At 55.3% G+C, this 12,577-nt stretch overlaps 8 protein-coding genes across 8 annotated transcripts; 6 read left to right on the forward strand and 2 right to left on the reverse strand.

The window, feature by feature from the left end:
- Positions 1-94: 94 nt before the first annotated feature.
- C8Q71DRAFT_908124 (peroxisomal biogenesis factor) lies at positions 95-1,162 on the forward strand (the record flags this gene model as incomplete). The annotated part of the gene is made up of 7 exons (XM_047928983.1): positions 95-181; positions 235-355; positions 411-553; positions 615-731; positions 784-884; positions 938-1,048; positions 1,105-1,162. 7 exons carry the CDS (start codon positions 95-97, stop codon positions 1,160-1,162), a joined length of 738 nt encoding a protein of 245 aa, XP_047778073.1.
- Positions 1,163-1,310: 148 nt separating this feature from the next.
- Positions 1,311-1,890, reverse strand: C8Q71DRAFT_91756 (cytochrome c oxidase biogenesis protein Cmc1 like-domain-containing protein). Its single transcript, XM_047929195.1, has 3 exons — positions 1,747-1,890; positions 1,592-1,682; positions 1,311-1,535 (listed from the first exon to the last, which is right to left on the reverse strand). The coding sequence occupies exons 1-3, from the start codon at positions 1,832-1,834 to the stop codon at positions 1,442-1,444; spliced, it is 273 nt and encodes a 90-aa protein (XP_047778074.1). The 5' UTR covers positions 1,835-1,890; the 3' UTR covers positions 1,311-1,441.
- A 123-nt stretch (positions 1,891-2,013) lies between these two features.
- Positions 2,014-4,199, forward strand: C8Q71DRAFT_836425 (uncharacterized protein). The gene is made up of 4 exons (XM_047926444.1): positions 2,014-2,104; positions 2,153-2,359; positions 2,411-3,446; positions 3,506-4,199. Exons 1-4 carry the CDS (start codon positions 2,085-2,087, stop codon positions 3,773-3,775), a joined length of 1,533 nt encoding a protein of 510 aa, XP_047778075.1. The 5' UTR covers positions 2,014-2,084; the 3' UTR covers positions 3,776-4,199.
- Positions 4,200-4,611: 412 nt separating this feature from the next.
- On the forward strand, positions 4,612-6,369 carry C8Q71DRAFT_763097 (mitochondrial Lipoyl synthase). Its single transcript, XM_047923975.1, has 7 exons — positions 4,612-4,930; positions 4,981-5,176; positions 5,232-5,388; positions 5,448-5,505; positions 5,563-5,834; positions 5,889-6,067; positions 6,115-6,369. The coding sequence occupies exons 1-7, from the start codon at positions 4,629-4,631 to the stop codon at positions 6,220-6,222; spliced, it is 1,272 nt and encodes a 423-aa protein (XP_047778076.1). The 5' UTR covers positions 4,612-4,628; the 3' UTR covers positions 6,223-6,369.
- C8Q71DRAFT_763098 (ribosomal protein S28e) lies at positions 6,370-7,402 on the forward strand. Its single transcript, XM_047923976.1, has 5 exons — positions 6,370-6,558; positions 6,610-6,654; positions 6,719-6,867; positions 6,923-7,243; positions 7,305-7,402. Exons 1-4 carry the CDS (start codon positions 6,556-6,558, stop codon positions 6,933-6,935), a joined length of 210 nt encoding a protein of 69 aa, XP_047778077.1. The 5' UTR covers positions 6,370-6,555; the 3' UTR covers positions 6,936-7,243; positions 7,305-7,402.
- Positions 7,403-7,423: 21 nt separating this feature from the next.
- C8Q71DRAFT_763101 (nucleotide-diphospho-sugar transferase) lies at positions 7,424-8,798 on the forward strand. The gene is made up of 4 exons (XM_047923977.1): positions 7,424-7,894; positions 7,952-7,976; positions 8,025-8,167; positions 8,219-8,798. The coding sequence occupies exons 1-4, from the start codon at positions 7,629-7,631 to the stop codon at positions 8,703-8,705; spliced, it is 921 nt and encodes a 306-aa protein (XP_047778078.1). The 5' UTR covers positions 7,424-7,628; the 3' UTR covers positions 8,706-8,798.
- A 179-nt stretch (positions 8,799-8,977) lies between these two features.
- C8Q71DRAFT_709728 (peptidase M22 glycoprotease) lies at positions 8,978-10,462 on the reverse strand (the record flags this gene model as incomplete). The annotated part of the gene is made up of 8 exons (XM_047920701.1): positions 8,978-9,017; positions 9,076-9,174; positions 9,228-9,303; positions 9,370-9,623; positions 9,678-9,897; positions 9,951-10,052; positions 10,112-10,366; positions 10,420-10,462. 8 exons carry the CDS (start codon positions 10,460-10,462, stop codon positions 8,978-8,980), a joined length of 1,089 nt encoding a protein of 362 aa, XP_047778079.1.
- Positions 10,463-10,647: 185 nt separating this feature from the next.
- On the forward strand, positions 10,648-12,443 carry C8Q71DRAFT_92108 (saccharopine dehydrogenase). The gene is made up of 4 exons (XM_047929196.1): positions 10,648-10,890; positions 10,939-11,415; positions 11,472-11,741; positions 11,797-12,443. The coding sequence occupies exons 1-4, from the start codon at positions 10,733-10,735 to the stop codon at positions 11,999-12,001; spliced, it is 1,110 nt and encodes a 369-aa protein (XP_047778080.1). The 5' UTR covers positions 10,648-10,732; the 3' UTR covers positions 12,002-12,443.
- Positions 12,444-12,577: the final 134 nt, after the last annotated feature.

Below are 12,577 nucleotides of genomic sequence, written 5' to 3' on the forward strand. Positions count from 1 at the left end.
ATTCCATATCCCCACCGTCCTCGTCTGAGTGCGGGGCAGGTCGCTCGCACAACGTGCGGAACAACCCTCACCTCCTCTCCGCCAGTGAGCAGCCATGTCAAGCGTCGCATCCCAAGTGATCCTACATCCGAACGTCTCGAAGTCCCTAAAGGTCCTGGGCACGAACCTCGGTCGAGACAAGGTGGGACAGAGGAACTCAGCTCGCACACGAGTGGTCGTTGAGACACCATCCAGCTCTACCGTGCAGTCCAATACTTTGCACGCTTCCTTGCGTGGTACTTGGTCTCGCGCGGGTACAAGGTCCAGGGTGCGCGATGGAACGCGCTCAAGTCGCACCTCGCGCTGGCCCGAAAGTGTATGCTCCTGTCTCTCATATCCCCGAAGCGCAACTCACTCCAGGGCTCTGACAGTGATGCGTCTGGGAAAGCCCATTGAGCATCTGCAGGCTGCTCTACGAGCCGCCCAGATCGCGGCTGAGCCGGGGGAGCAGATCACCACCATATGCCGGCAGCTCGGGTACTTCGGCTACTTGACATACGATACGCTCGTCTGGGTACGCCTCTAACGACCAGTGCTGCACTGGTCTATGTACTTATGCCGTTCTATCACCTTAGGCAAATGCGATCAAGTTCTTCAACTTCAAGCCCTCTACTGCCGAAAAAGTCAGCAAGAACGCCAACCGTTTATGGCTCGCCGGGATCCTCTTCAGCATCACCCATGGCCTTCTCAAGGTGAGCGTGTCTGCTATCATGCCCAGAAACTGTGGGACTGAAATCAACACAGGCGGGGAGATTGGCGAATGATGTCAGGAAGCTGCAGAACGCACACTTGACGGAGAAGGGACAAGACGTCGACCGTGACGCCAAGCTCGGTAACTTATACAAGTGCGTACCCATTGTGTGCCCTTTCTCGACATGCAGTACAAACATCTCTCCAGTGCACGGGACGCAACGCGCCACCAGTTCATCATCGACCTTCTCGACGTCTGGATTCCTGCGAGCAACCTCGGCTTCACTAACCTCAACGACGGTGTTCTGGGCATCTTCGGGTCAGTCCATGATTATCCCTCTGCCATGTATCAACGTTCACCGGTGCTCTCCGCAGTCTCATCACGTCCCTCATGGCTTTCCGCCAGCAATGGTTGGCAGTCAACGGCAAATAGGCTGGCTGATAGGTATCCGGGCCAGCGCCGATGTCGTGACCTATCTATGCAGTATTATCGTGCAGTCGAGTATAGTTTGTATCAGTGTTTCTCTGATAGGCAATGGATATACCAATGGCGTAACTCGCCGAAGGGCATTTGCCTCATTAACAACTTCCACTGACGCGGCCATGCCTTCGGAATACCTTGGGCGACCCAATCAATCTCTGTTCACCACCGTACAGCGACCTATAGTGTGAGGTGCCTTCCCAAGATGCGTGAACAAGATAGCACAATGAATCATGCTGCTTGTGTTGCATCACGGCTTGCTTGTTGCTCATTCCGTAAGCGAAGGTATTCTGCGCGCATAGCAGCCATGGGCTCTGGACCCGTACTGGACGTGGACATTGAGGTGAATGAGTGAAATGCAGGCGAACACAGCATACTTACTACTGGTACATGCAATCTTGCACGTCTTTGTACTTTTCTCTGCATGCCCATGCCACCGAGAATGTCCGGCCGGTTGCACAGTCAGCAAACTCTATGCGGGCAAATGCACACTCAGTTGGACCGGGCTCCAGCGACAAGGGCCAGCGTCGACGCACCCTTGACCACGGGATCACACTCCTTCAGGGCTTTCGCCTTTGCGGTCTTGAGCAGCGTCTCCTCCTCTCTGCGCGATAGAGCATTCATTGCAATGGAATAGGGAAAGCACAGAAACACGGAGGTGGTACGGGATGAGGCCTTGCGCAGAGGAAGCAAGCCTGGGGCACTCGATCCGAGTCGGCGCGTGTGCATCGGGGTTGCCATTTTGGGTTAGCGGGCGCTCCGAGACTCAGATAGGATGGCATACCATCGATGATCCCGTCCCGGCCCCCTTCTCATTGCTTACTGCAACCAACCCGACGCTACCGGCCTCCGACCTAGGAGACCAGAGAATACCATGTCAGGAAACACTATCATGTAGGTCACTTGCTCATAACGCATCGGCTGGTTCTGAACTGGAAGTAGATTAGCAGAACTCAATGACGATGTTTTGGGGCACATCCTACAATGGCTTCCAGTCCGAGCCTTGTTATCGCTCTCAATGTCGTGTCGTTGGCTTCGGGAGGCGTGCATGCACCTTTTATTTGGGCGTTCTTCCCTCCTTGTCTATGGGCCGGGACAAGTAGAGCGGTCCGAGGACTTCTTGCCTGCATCACTCCGGCCTTACGTCCAGTACGTCCATTTGTCACTGTTTCTCTCTTCGTCTCTTGATGGTCCTCTTAGTTCGATGGTCTTCTGCGACGAATGCTTTGACCAGTCATATTGTGATCTCGACCCAACGACCGACGGAGGTATACCACTGCGCCTAGACTTCACTGACGACCCTATGCTTTGTGGCGCTTTCCCCGCCGCTCTTCTCGCCGAACGTCTTCGAGAGATCCCTCGCCTTCGCTCGTTGACACTGTATAAATCCAATACAGCAACACATGGCCTGCCATGGGGAACCCTGCGTGTAATCTTGTCAGAGCCGCGCTTGCGCGAGCTAAAGCTCCGCGACTTCCTCTTCTGTCCTGTCTTACGTTCTGGCGAGGAACTCGACGTTGGCTTCGTGGCTCCACTCACGACGTTTCAATACGTCTTATACCATCCACGAGACCCCTGGACATTCCCCTCCGAGATGACAGCATTAGCTTTCGTACTGGGCAAGCTATGCGAGACTCTCGAGACATTGATTTTGTCCAGCGAACCCGCACCTCCTTCCACCCTTAGCCGGTTCCGTTGGCCTCGTCTGCGGAAGCTCGTCTACTACGGAACTCCCTGGAATTCCCTCGCCAAACCGTTCGTATCCCTATGCTCTGGAATGCAGGGGTTGCGGTGCCTCTCACTGAAACTCAGCCCTCCGCCGGACACCACGCCCCAATTACTGTGGCCACCCGATCATACTGGTTCTTTCCCGTGGCCAGAACTTGAACGTCTGGTCATCTCATACCCCCGTGCAGATGACGACATCTACAGTCATCTTCCTTCGTCCCTTCGTGCGCTATCGTTGCGTTGTTGGGAGCATGTCTGTGACCAACAGTGGTCTTGGGGTTACGGTTTCACGTATCCCCCTAACTACGATTCCATCTTACGCTCCTCCACTCTGCTCTCCGTTCTGCGACAATGCAAGTCGTTGAACCTGGACCACCTCGAGATTGAATACATCGCCGATGAAACAGACGATGCGCTTCTACAATACATAGCGACCACATTTCCGCGTCTGACGTCCCTTAAAATGCATCGTCATCGATCCGAAAGCGAGGAGTCGGACATATCTGTGGTAAGCCATCGCTATCTGTTTCACGAGTGATCGTGATATCTGCTCACTGCGTTCTCTAGGCGCACATAGCCCATGAACTTGCTCCTCTTTCTCACCTTCGTCGCCTCAAAATGTCTCTGGACTTCGAAAGTACGCCACGACCGGTCAGAGCGTATAATCAAGTGTTACATCCAAGTGCCCACTTCATCAATACTTCCATGGACACCATACGGAATGCTGCAGCAACAATTGCGCGCGTACTAGGTCCTTCTTTGCGTGTTGTCATTCTATGGGGCGGTAGACCTACTTGGCATGCTTTTGACATCGTTTCTGGGCGTGCTTATGAATGACTGACAGCACTTACGGCTTAATCCAGTGCCTTGTGCCATACCTACAGATGGAGCTAAGTAAGATGATTGTTTTCCTTGTGTCCCTTCCAAACCAATGTACGCTCACACGAAAACATGCCGAATGTGCGTCCGGCGGCCATATGTCTAAATTTACCAGAGGACTTCACCTAACACATCTGTAAAGACACGTTCAATGATTTTCATGTCTTCTTCAGGAGTTTCGGCCACCAGTAGCATTCAATATAACCCCTTCTCATGGCGCGGACGGCTCGAGCTCGGAGCGTGCTCCCCACGACAGCATTCCCTCTACTACTCTCCCTTACACTTCACCTCCCACGTTTTGACCTACTATACTAGTACAGTACCCCGGCAGTTCATGTCTACATAGGGTTTCGCCCTAACGCGACAATAAATGGGATTTACAAACAAACACTTCACCTATGGACCGGCATACGGCTTCTTGTCTTGATTCGCTGACATGCAGCTGAACCCTCACATAGATACGAAAGACCCAAAGGTAAGTGATGCGAGGTTATACTCGGTGAAGGAGTTGAAGGAGGGGTCGACGGACGTTGCCAAACAGCCGCGAATCCGATCGAGCGACTCGGACCATCCGCGTGGAGCGGCTTTCCATATCCCCACCGAAATCAGCTTTTCGGCTGCCTGAGTGCGGGCAGATTGAGAGCCAAGGCACCATTGTCTGGGAAGAACAATACCAGTTGTTTTCAGCAAGCTTAAGACAATGTACAAGTTCGAAATGAGCTCTTCGGAGGTCTGAGCAAACCAGGGAGCGTGACCGTGGCCCGCCCGCATCGGGGTTGCCAAACTGGGCTAGCGGGCGCTCCGAGACGGGATGGCATGTCATCCCGCTCTCGCCTCCTGCTACTTTACTGCTCACCCGAGTCTCTCCCACCGGCAGCTGCTCCTGGCTCTGCACTATCACCCTACCCGTGAAACACCGATGGTTAGTCCAGCTCGCGCGGCTAGCGCTGTTCTGCGTTCTGCGCGTGCGCCTCGAGTGACACAAGTGCGGACACTGGCAACGCCGTCGTCTTCGAAGGCTAGCTTTAGTCAGACACTAGCAGAGGGGCCCTCACTAGACGAATTCATCGCGGGCAATGCTCCAGACAGGGTCGTGCTAGGCAATACATCAGCGTATGTATTATGGCGTCTACATTGAGTTGTACTCATCATCCACATGCTAGTCCTCGCCTCCCGTCGTACCTGAAGACGTCCATTCCGAAGGGGGCGTCCTTCTCCAAGATCAAGAATGACCTACGAGGACTCAAGCTCCATACGGTCTGTGAGGAGGCACGGTGTCCAAACATTGGCGACTGCTGGGGTGGAAAAGAGGGCGCAACGCTGGAGGAGGGACGTAGAGCGGCGACTGCGACGATCATGGTTAGTATGCTATACTATGATTGTGTCTGAATGACTTACGAGCCGCCTTGACTAGCTCATGGGAGATACCTGCACAAGAGGCTGTCGGTTCTGCTCCGTCAAGACTTCGCGGACACCTCCACCGCTCGATCCTCATGAGCCCGAGCACACAGCGGAGGCAATTAGCCGATGGGGTCTAGGCTACATCGTCTTGACGAGTGTCGACAGAGATGGTATGTTCACTAGTGTCCTTCCACGCGAATTTACTGAATGAACGCACGGTGTCTTTAAGACCTCGCTGACGGCGGAGCACACCATTTTGCCGAGACCATCATAAAGATCAAGCAGAAGTAGGTGTCTCACGCGCAGAGTCCTACTAGAGTCCTGACGCATGCTTGCTTGCCCAGGGCACCACAGATCCTCGTAGAGGCGTTGACTGGAGACTTCGGCGGCTCACTACCGCATGTCTCTATTGTGGCGAAGTCTGGCCTGGATGTGTACGCCCACAATATTGAGACAGTGGAGGCACTCACGCCGTTTGTGCGCGATCGTCGGGCGACCTTCCGCCAGAGTTTGAGCGTGCTCGAGCACGCGAAGAAGGAAGGCGTAAGAATCACGAAGACCAGCATCATGCTTGGAGTCGGAGAGTCGGAAGACGAGATCATGGATGCCCTCCGAGGTAAGATGGCACATCTCCGCGTGTGATCAGCGCACTTACATTGACTGGTATCAGAGCTACGCAAGGTCGATGTTGACGTCGTGACATTCGGCCAGTACATGCGTCCAACGAAGCGACATATGAAAGTAGACCGCTACGTCGAGCCTGCCGAATTCGAAAGATGGAAGCAGGTGGCCGAGGACATGGGCTTCCTATACGTTGCGAGCGGTCCGCTCGTCCGCAGTAGCTACAAGGTACGAGGTCGACCCTTGCCGCTGATGCAGCTAGCTCACGATCGTAGGCCGGTGAATTTTACATCGAGAACATCTTGCGCGGAAAGGCGACGGAAAGGAAAGCGGGGACTCTGGTCGCGGAATCCGATGTCAGAGACCAGAGTTTCAAACTATGAGCTTGCATGCGGATGCAGCGGGGGGCGGTTGCTGATCTATACATCACTTCGCCGTACAGTTTTATAATGGATTTGATTAGCATGTCGTCATGCTCCTTGGTCTCGCCATAAAGGATGCCAATGGCCTGTTGGTCTTGTGTTGGTCAGTTGACGTTGAGCGTTGAGCGCTTGAGCACTCAGCAGGCTGAGGAGTGGTTTGCGCCACCGGGAATTGCCGGCGGAGTGGACCGTAACTATTGATGGCAACCCAATGCATGAACCTTATTTTCCACCACCAATCCACCGACCGCCAAAACACGCCAGTCCGTCCTCGGCACCACAACCTCCCTCAAAATGGTGAGTCTCTGGTGCTCGCTGCCGCTGATGCTAAAGCTGACATCCGAATAGGAATCATCATCAAAAGCCCCCGTCAAGCTCGCAACCGTTATTAAGGTCTTTTAAGAATCTCGAGCTCCAGGCGCAGCTTTCTTACGATGATCGCTTTTCTCTCTTACAGGTCCTTGGTCGGACTGGTTCTCGTGGTGGTGTCACGCAAGTCCGTGTCGAGTTCATGGACGACCCCAGCCGGACGATTATCCGGAACGTGAAGGGGCCCGTGCGGGAGAAGGACATCCTGGCTCTCCTGGAGAGTGAGCGTGAGGCTCGGTGCGTTCGATCTTTCTCAAATAGGGGTTTCTTGAACTGAGCATTTGTGTCCTAGTCGTCTTCGTTGAGACACTCGGCGCGCTATCGTTTACTACATGTTCATCTTAGGCATTCCCATTCTGTGTATGATTCCGCAAATGCTATGCGCCTGAGGCTTCCCACGACCCCTAAAACGCTGGGCTGCCCTCATTCAGCTTGTGGACGGTCCGAGATTGAACGGAAGATAGGGCGTTCTGGTCGCTTCCGGGTTCCCAATCTCGATGTCTCTGCGTCACTGACTTGTCGCCCGGCGATTCCGCGTGAGCGTTTACCGACCACCCGACTGCTGTCTTCGAAACCTCGGAGCACCTGGCCTCATGTCTCGCGTGTATGTGCGCCAGGAGAAAGTAAACGGCATCAGATGTGGGCAATATGAGCGTCGCCGTGCCAAATACGTACTTGCTAGTGCGTGTGCCAGTCGCGCATGCAGGTATACGAGCGTTTGCTTACGATCGGACGACCGCTGTATGAACATCTGGGCGGTCGGAGTTGTCACATCGATATTTGCTACACCGCAGTATGAAGACTGGTCTTGCAATGTTCAAGGGCACCCGCTGACTGCCCTTGTCCTTTTGAGGAGATGTCCGTGATTGCTTATTCGGAGCTGTCACTGCCGACCGAATGATGACTCTGGAAGATAAAATGCGGGCACCGTAGTATGCGTTCCCGGTATCCCTGGTACAGTCCCCTCCTCTTAATCGCCTCGACAACTCTCCGACGACATGACTTCTAGAGCGGCGTATGTTACCTTGCTCACTAAATCCGCTTATTTGCCAGGTGCCCTGGTGCTGCACCACTCTTTGCTCTCTGTCGGAGCGAAGTACCCCCTTGTCGTGATGGTCACCCCCAGCGTCGGCCAGGACATCAGGGATACCCTGACCCGCCGAGGCATGATTGTCCGCACGGTCGACCACCTCACGCCGAGGGAGGGAGCCCACACCCTCTCGCCACATGACGCCCGTTTCGGCGACACTTGGACCAAGCTGAGGTCCGTGCTTCGCATCTCGGGCGCGCCACTGCCTCGTACTGACAGCACCTCTCGCAGGGCCTTCGAATTGACGGAATATGACGTACGCCACAGCATATTCTGGCATTTTCACCGCTGACGAACGCCGCAGCGTGTAGTTCTCGTTGACGCAGACATGCTCGTCATGCGAAACATGGACGAGCTCATGGAGCTTGAGCTACCCACCGATTCTATCGCGGCCGTGCACGTCTGCGCGTGCAACCCGTTCAAGCTGCCGCACTACCCGAAGGACTGGTGAGTAATACAGACTCGCCGTTAAAATGATTGTTCCGAGCAACATTCCAGGGTACCCGCGAATTGCGCACATACGCCTATGGTCCATCCGACCGCTCTCACGTCGCCCCCAAAGATCGCTGACACTAGCCCCCGCCCCTACTTCCTCCTAAACTCCGGCACCGTCGTCTTGAATCCATCTCCGGCATTGTTCGACTCGATCCAGGATTTCCTATTCACGACGGACATATCCGGATTCAAATTCCCTGATCAAGATCTTCTCGCAGCCTATTTCAAGGGAAGGTGGCAACCGCTGCCTTGGTGCTACAACGCGCTCAAGACGCTCAGGTACATCCACCCAACGATGTGGCGGGACGACGAGGTTCGCTGCCTTCATTACATCCTCGCGGAGAAACCGTGGCAGGTCTGTCCAGGGGCAGCTGGTGAATATGAAGAACCAAACCAGTGGTGGCGAACGGCGTACGAGCGGTTGCGTGCCGAGATGCAGACCACCGACAGCGCAGGTTGGGCATTGGTGTCCGCAAACGTTGTTCACTAGTTAGACTCGGTATTTATAGACGTATTCTGGCTGTACAGTTGATTTACTGAGTTGACTTTCCCAATTGTACCCGACACAGGTTTAATATGTACCAGTGCTACATATATGTATCGTGCACTCTCACAACACCACTACAGGGTACGTTTGACATGTCTTCTACGACAACGTGGCTTGTCACTAGGATCAGTCAAATGAGCAGCAAGCCAAAGCCACGTTCAGGGGCGCGATCAGAACGCCAGGAAAAGACTGCGCAACGAGCGATGGATCGAATGTTACGCCCTCCACGCTACGTGTACCTCGTCCGTACGGAACCTATGGCCGACATGTCAGTGATCGCTGTGCAATACACCGCACGCCATTAGTGACTCACCTCTGCGTGCATGTGCTCTTACTAAGTGGTGTTTGGAAGCCCATACGGAAGCTGAGCAGACCAGCTTGAGCGATCATTATGCCATTATCAATGCAGAACCTACGGCATTCCGTCAGGCTAGGCTCTTTCAAGCAATTATTACATTTGCTCACCTTTCGTCCGTGGCGAACACTTGGCCGCCGCGCTCCTTCGCCATGATGCCCATCATCTCTTGCAAACGCTCGTTGCCTACAAGAATATACCACCTGATCAGATCGAAGCGCTACGAAGTTTTTCAGTGGCCTCCGTACGCACATCCAACACCGCCAACAATAAGGACCTCCTTGCTGCCGATGTGGGCCATCGCGCGCTCGGTGATCTCAACCAGCATGGCAAAAACTGTCTCTTGCAGAGAAAAACAGAGATCTTGTGGGGTTATGATGTCTTCACCATCGCCATTGGGTCGGAAGCGTTTATCCGTAGTGTATGCTTCCGTGGATGTGAGGATGCCCGATAAACTCACGTCCATGCCCTTTGTTGCATATGGCAATGGCAGCAGACGCTTTCCCCTGTTTATTCATGGTCAGCGTGTCCTTCCTCCGAGGATCGCGAGCCAAATTTACTTTTTCGCCTCCTGCTCAATGTTGTATCCCGGGCTCGGGTCGTTACTCAAATCTATGACTCGCGCAAAGCGATCGAGGCAGTTGCCCACAGCGATGTCGAGCGTTTCGCCAAAAATCCGGTAGCACTGCTGCGAGTACGCGATGACCTGCGTATTTCCGCCAGACACGTACAATACCACTGGGTTTTGCGCGCCGGTGATTTGACGACCCATCTCTATGTCTGTAGGCACACCGTGAGCCTGAGCCGGCCGCGTCGGTCATCAGATTACGCACGCCCAACACAGTGGTTGACGCCAACGAGCGGCTTCTTGTATAGCAGAGAGAGGGTCCGCGCCACTAATGCGACGGACACGAGGGGCGCGCCCATCCCCGGGCCTAGGACATAGACAGGGATCGGTGAGGGTGTCCCGTCATCAAGGGCCCTCGGAACATACCCTTGGTATAGCAAATGCAATCGATCTCGTGCAAGGATACTGCCGCTTTCTTGAGCGCGTCGTTGATCACGGTCAAGGCCCAGTCCCGGTGATGCTGTGCTGTATCTCGCGGGAGGAAACCCTCGCCCGGGGGCGTTATGTAGGTGTGTCTGACGTTAGACATGACCGTAGTAGAGCCGTCCTTGTCGTGCCGGATGATGCCTGCGCCCAGCTTGTTCGCCGAGCCCTCGAGGCCGAGGGCGATGTACGGCCGCTCTGTCCACTGGGAATGAGCGCATTACGGCCTGGAAAACATAGAAACCGAGTACCCGGCAGCTTCAAGGGCGACCGCTTGCGTACTCTCCCAGGCATATCAGGCAAGCACAGTTATAAAGAACAACTCGAACAATAAGTCCCAGAACGATGAAGATGGAGACAGTCGCAGAGCAGGAACTGGCAAGAGGTGAAATGCGTCCGCGCGACTTCGAAGCGGGGACGATGATCGGGAATGCGCGATTACATGCGCACACGTGACTCGCGTTTCATGGGCGCCTGCATACCAGAGTCATCGCAAGTCAGTCACTTTTCTGCACCTCCATTCAACGCCAGACCCACCCTTTGGACGACTTACCGTCGACAAAAATGTCTCCCCAACTACTCTGGCTTCGTTGCGAAACAAAGGAGTTTGAGCGTCGTGCCGCGCTGACACCTACGACCTCCAAGAAACTGATCGACGCTGGATTCGATATCTATGTCGAGCGGGACGAACAGAGGATCTTTGACGATGCGGAATTCGAGGCGTAAGCAGAATACCCTCTGATCAGAATGTTCGCCGACCCATCGCGCAGTGTTGGCTGCAAGCTCGTCGCGAACAACTCCTGGCCCAGTGCGCCCACCGACATCCCCATCATTGGGCTGAAGGAACTGCCCGAATCGGACGCGCCCCTCCCCCACACTCACATCCAGTTCGCGCACTGCTACAAGCGTCAGGCAGGCTGGTCATCTATCCTCGCGCGCTTCTACAAGGGCAAGGGCACGCTATACGATCTCGAATTCCTCACGGACGACAGCGGTCGGCGAGTCGCTGCCTTCGGATTTCATGCCGGCTTTGCGGGCGCCGCCGCGGGTGCGCTCGCATGCGCAGCACAGAAGAACGGCAAGGCCCTCGGCCAGCTGGAGCCATATGCCAACGAGGCAGCGATGGTCGAGGCAGTGAAGCAGGCACTGGGCGGGACCGGAAAGGGTGTAAAGGCTCTGGTTATCGGAGCGCTTGGCCGCTGCGGACGAGGAGCAGTCGACCTCTTCAGGAAGATCGGTCTGGACGAGTACGTAAATGGGTCCGGGGCCATCTAGAGGCGGCACTGATGTACCTCGTCTCCAGGGACGACATCGTCAAGTGGGATATGGCAGAGACGGCTAAGGGAGGCCCGTTCCAGGAGATTCTGGACGTCGATATCTTCGTCAACTGCATCTATCTCAGCTCGCCGATCCCGCACTTCCTCACCCGAGAGCAACTCCAGGCCGCCGGCAAGAGCAGGCAGCTCTCGGTGGTTGTAGACGTGAGCTGCGATACTACCAACCCTCACAACCCGATCCCTGTATACAGCATCAACACGACGTTCTCGAAGCCGACGGTGCCTGTAGACGTTGGGTGCGTTGTCTGTCAACTACGGTCGCCCTGTACTCACCTGGTTTGCTCAACCCAGGCCTGAAAACCCGCCGCTGTCCGTGATCTCGATTGACCACCTGCCCACGCTGCTGCCGCGGGAGGCGTCAGAGCAATTCAGTTCAGATTTGCTGCCGTCACTGCTAGAACTGCCGAATCGCAAGACTGCGCGAGTCTGGGTGGACGCGGAGAAACTGTTCCAGGAAAAGCTGGCCGAGGCTGTCAAGGCAGAGGGGCTGGCATAGCCCGGGTGCAGGTCGCGATGCGTTGTGCGTGCGGTTGACCGAGCGCGAAAAAGTAGATAGAAGCCAGCAGGAGTGTACTCAGGAGCGTCATGCGGCGCTGACGGAATGCAACAGATCCAGATCAGGCATGCGATGGATGAGACGGACGCAGGGCAGCGGCGGGCTGTACTTGAGTGTTTGACACATTGACGGCGCGCGGATAGACGCCTGGGTGTGGCAGCGGGGCGGCTGGGACACGTCGAGTGCACCTGCGAGCTGCGCACGGCGGCCAGGGCGTGTGCGCGGTGTGAGGGCCGCATTGGAGCCGTGTGCAGACTGGGCAGCTGCGCGAGGAGGACGGGAGAGAGCTCGTGGACGCGGTTGCTAAGGCGGAGGCTTACAAGGCGGTGGTGGATAGACGCGTATAAGGCGTGCTGCGGACATCTCTGTTCTCCATCTTCGTCTTCCATCTTGTCTGGTGTTGCCGTGTCGGTGTATTTCTCTCTCTTCCTCTCTCTTCTGGGCCCGGCCTCTCTCCGGTGCGATTCACGCTGCGTAACTTGCACTGGTGCTGGTCGCCTTACCTTTCAGTCCGTC

Source organism: Rhodofomes roseus (assembly GCF_022264815.1).
Source record: "Rhodofomes roseus strain CIRM-BRFM 1785 chromosome Unknown C8Q71scaffold_12, whole genome shotgun sequence".
NCBI classification, from domain to species: domain Eukaryota; kingdom Fungi; phylum Basidiomycota; class Agaricomycetes; order Polyporales; family Fomitopsidaceae; genus Rhodofomes; species Rhodofomes roseus.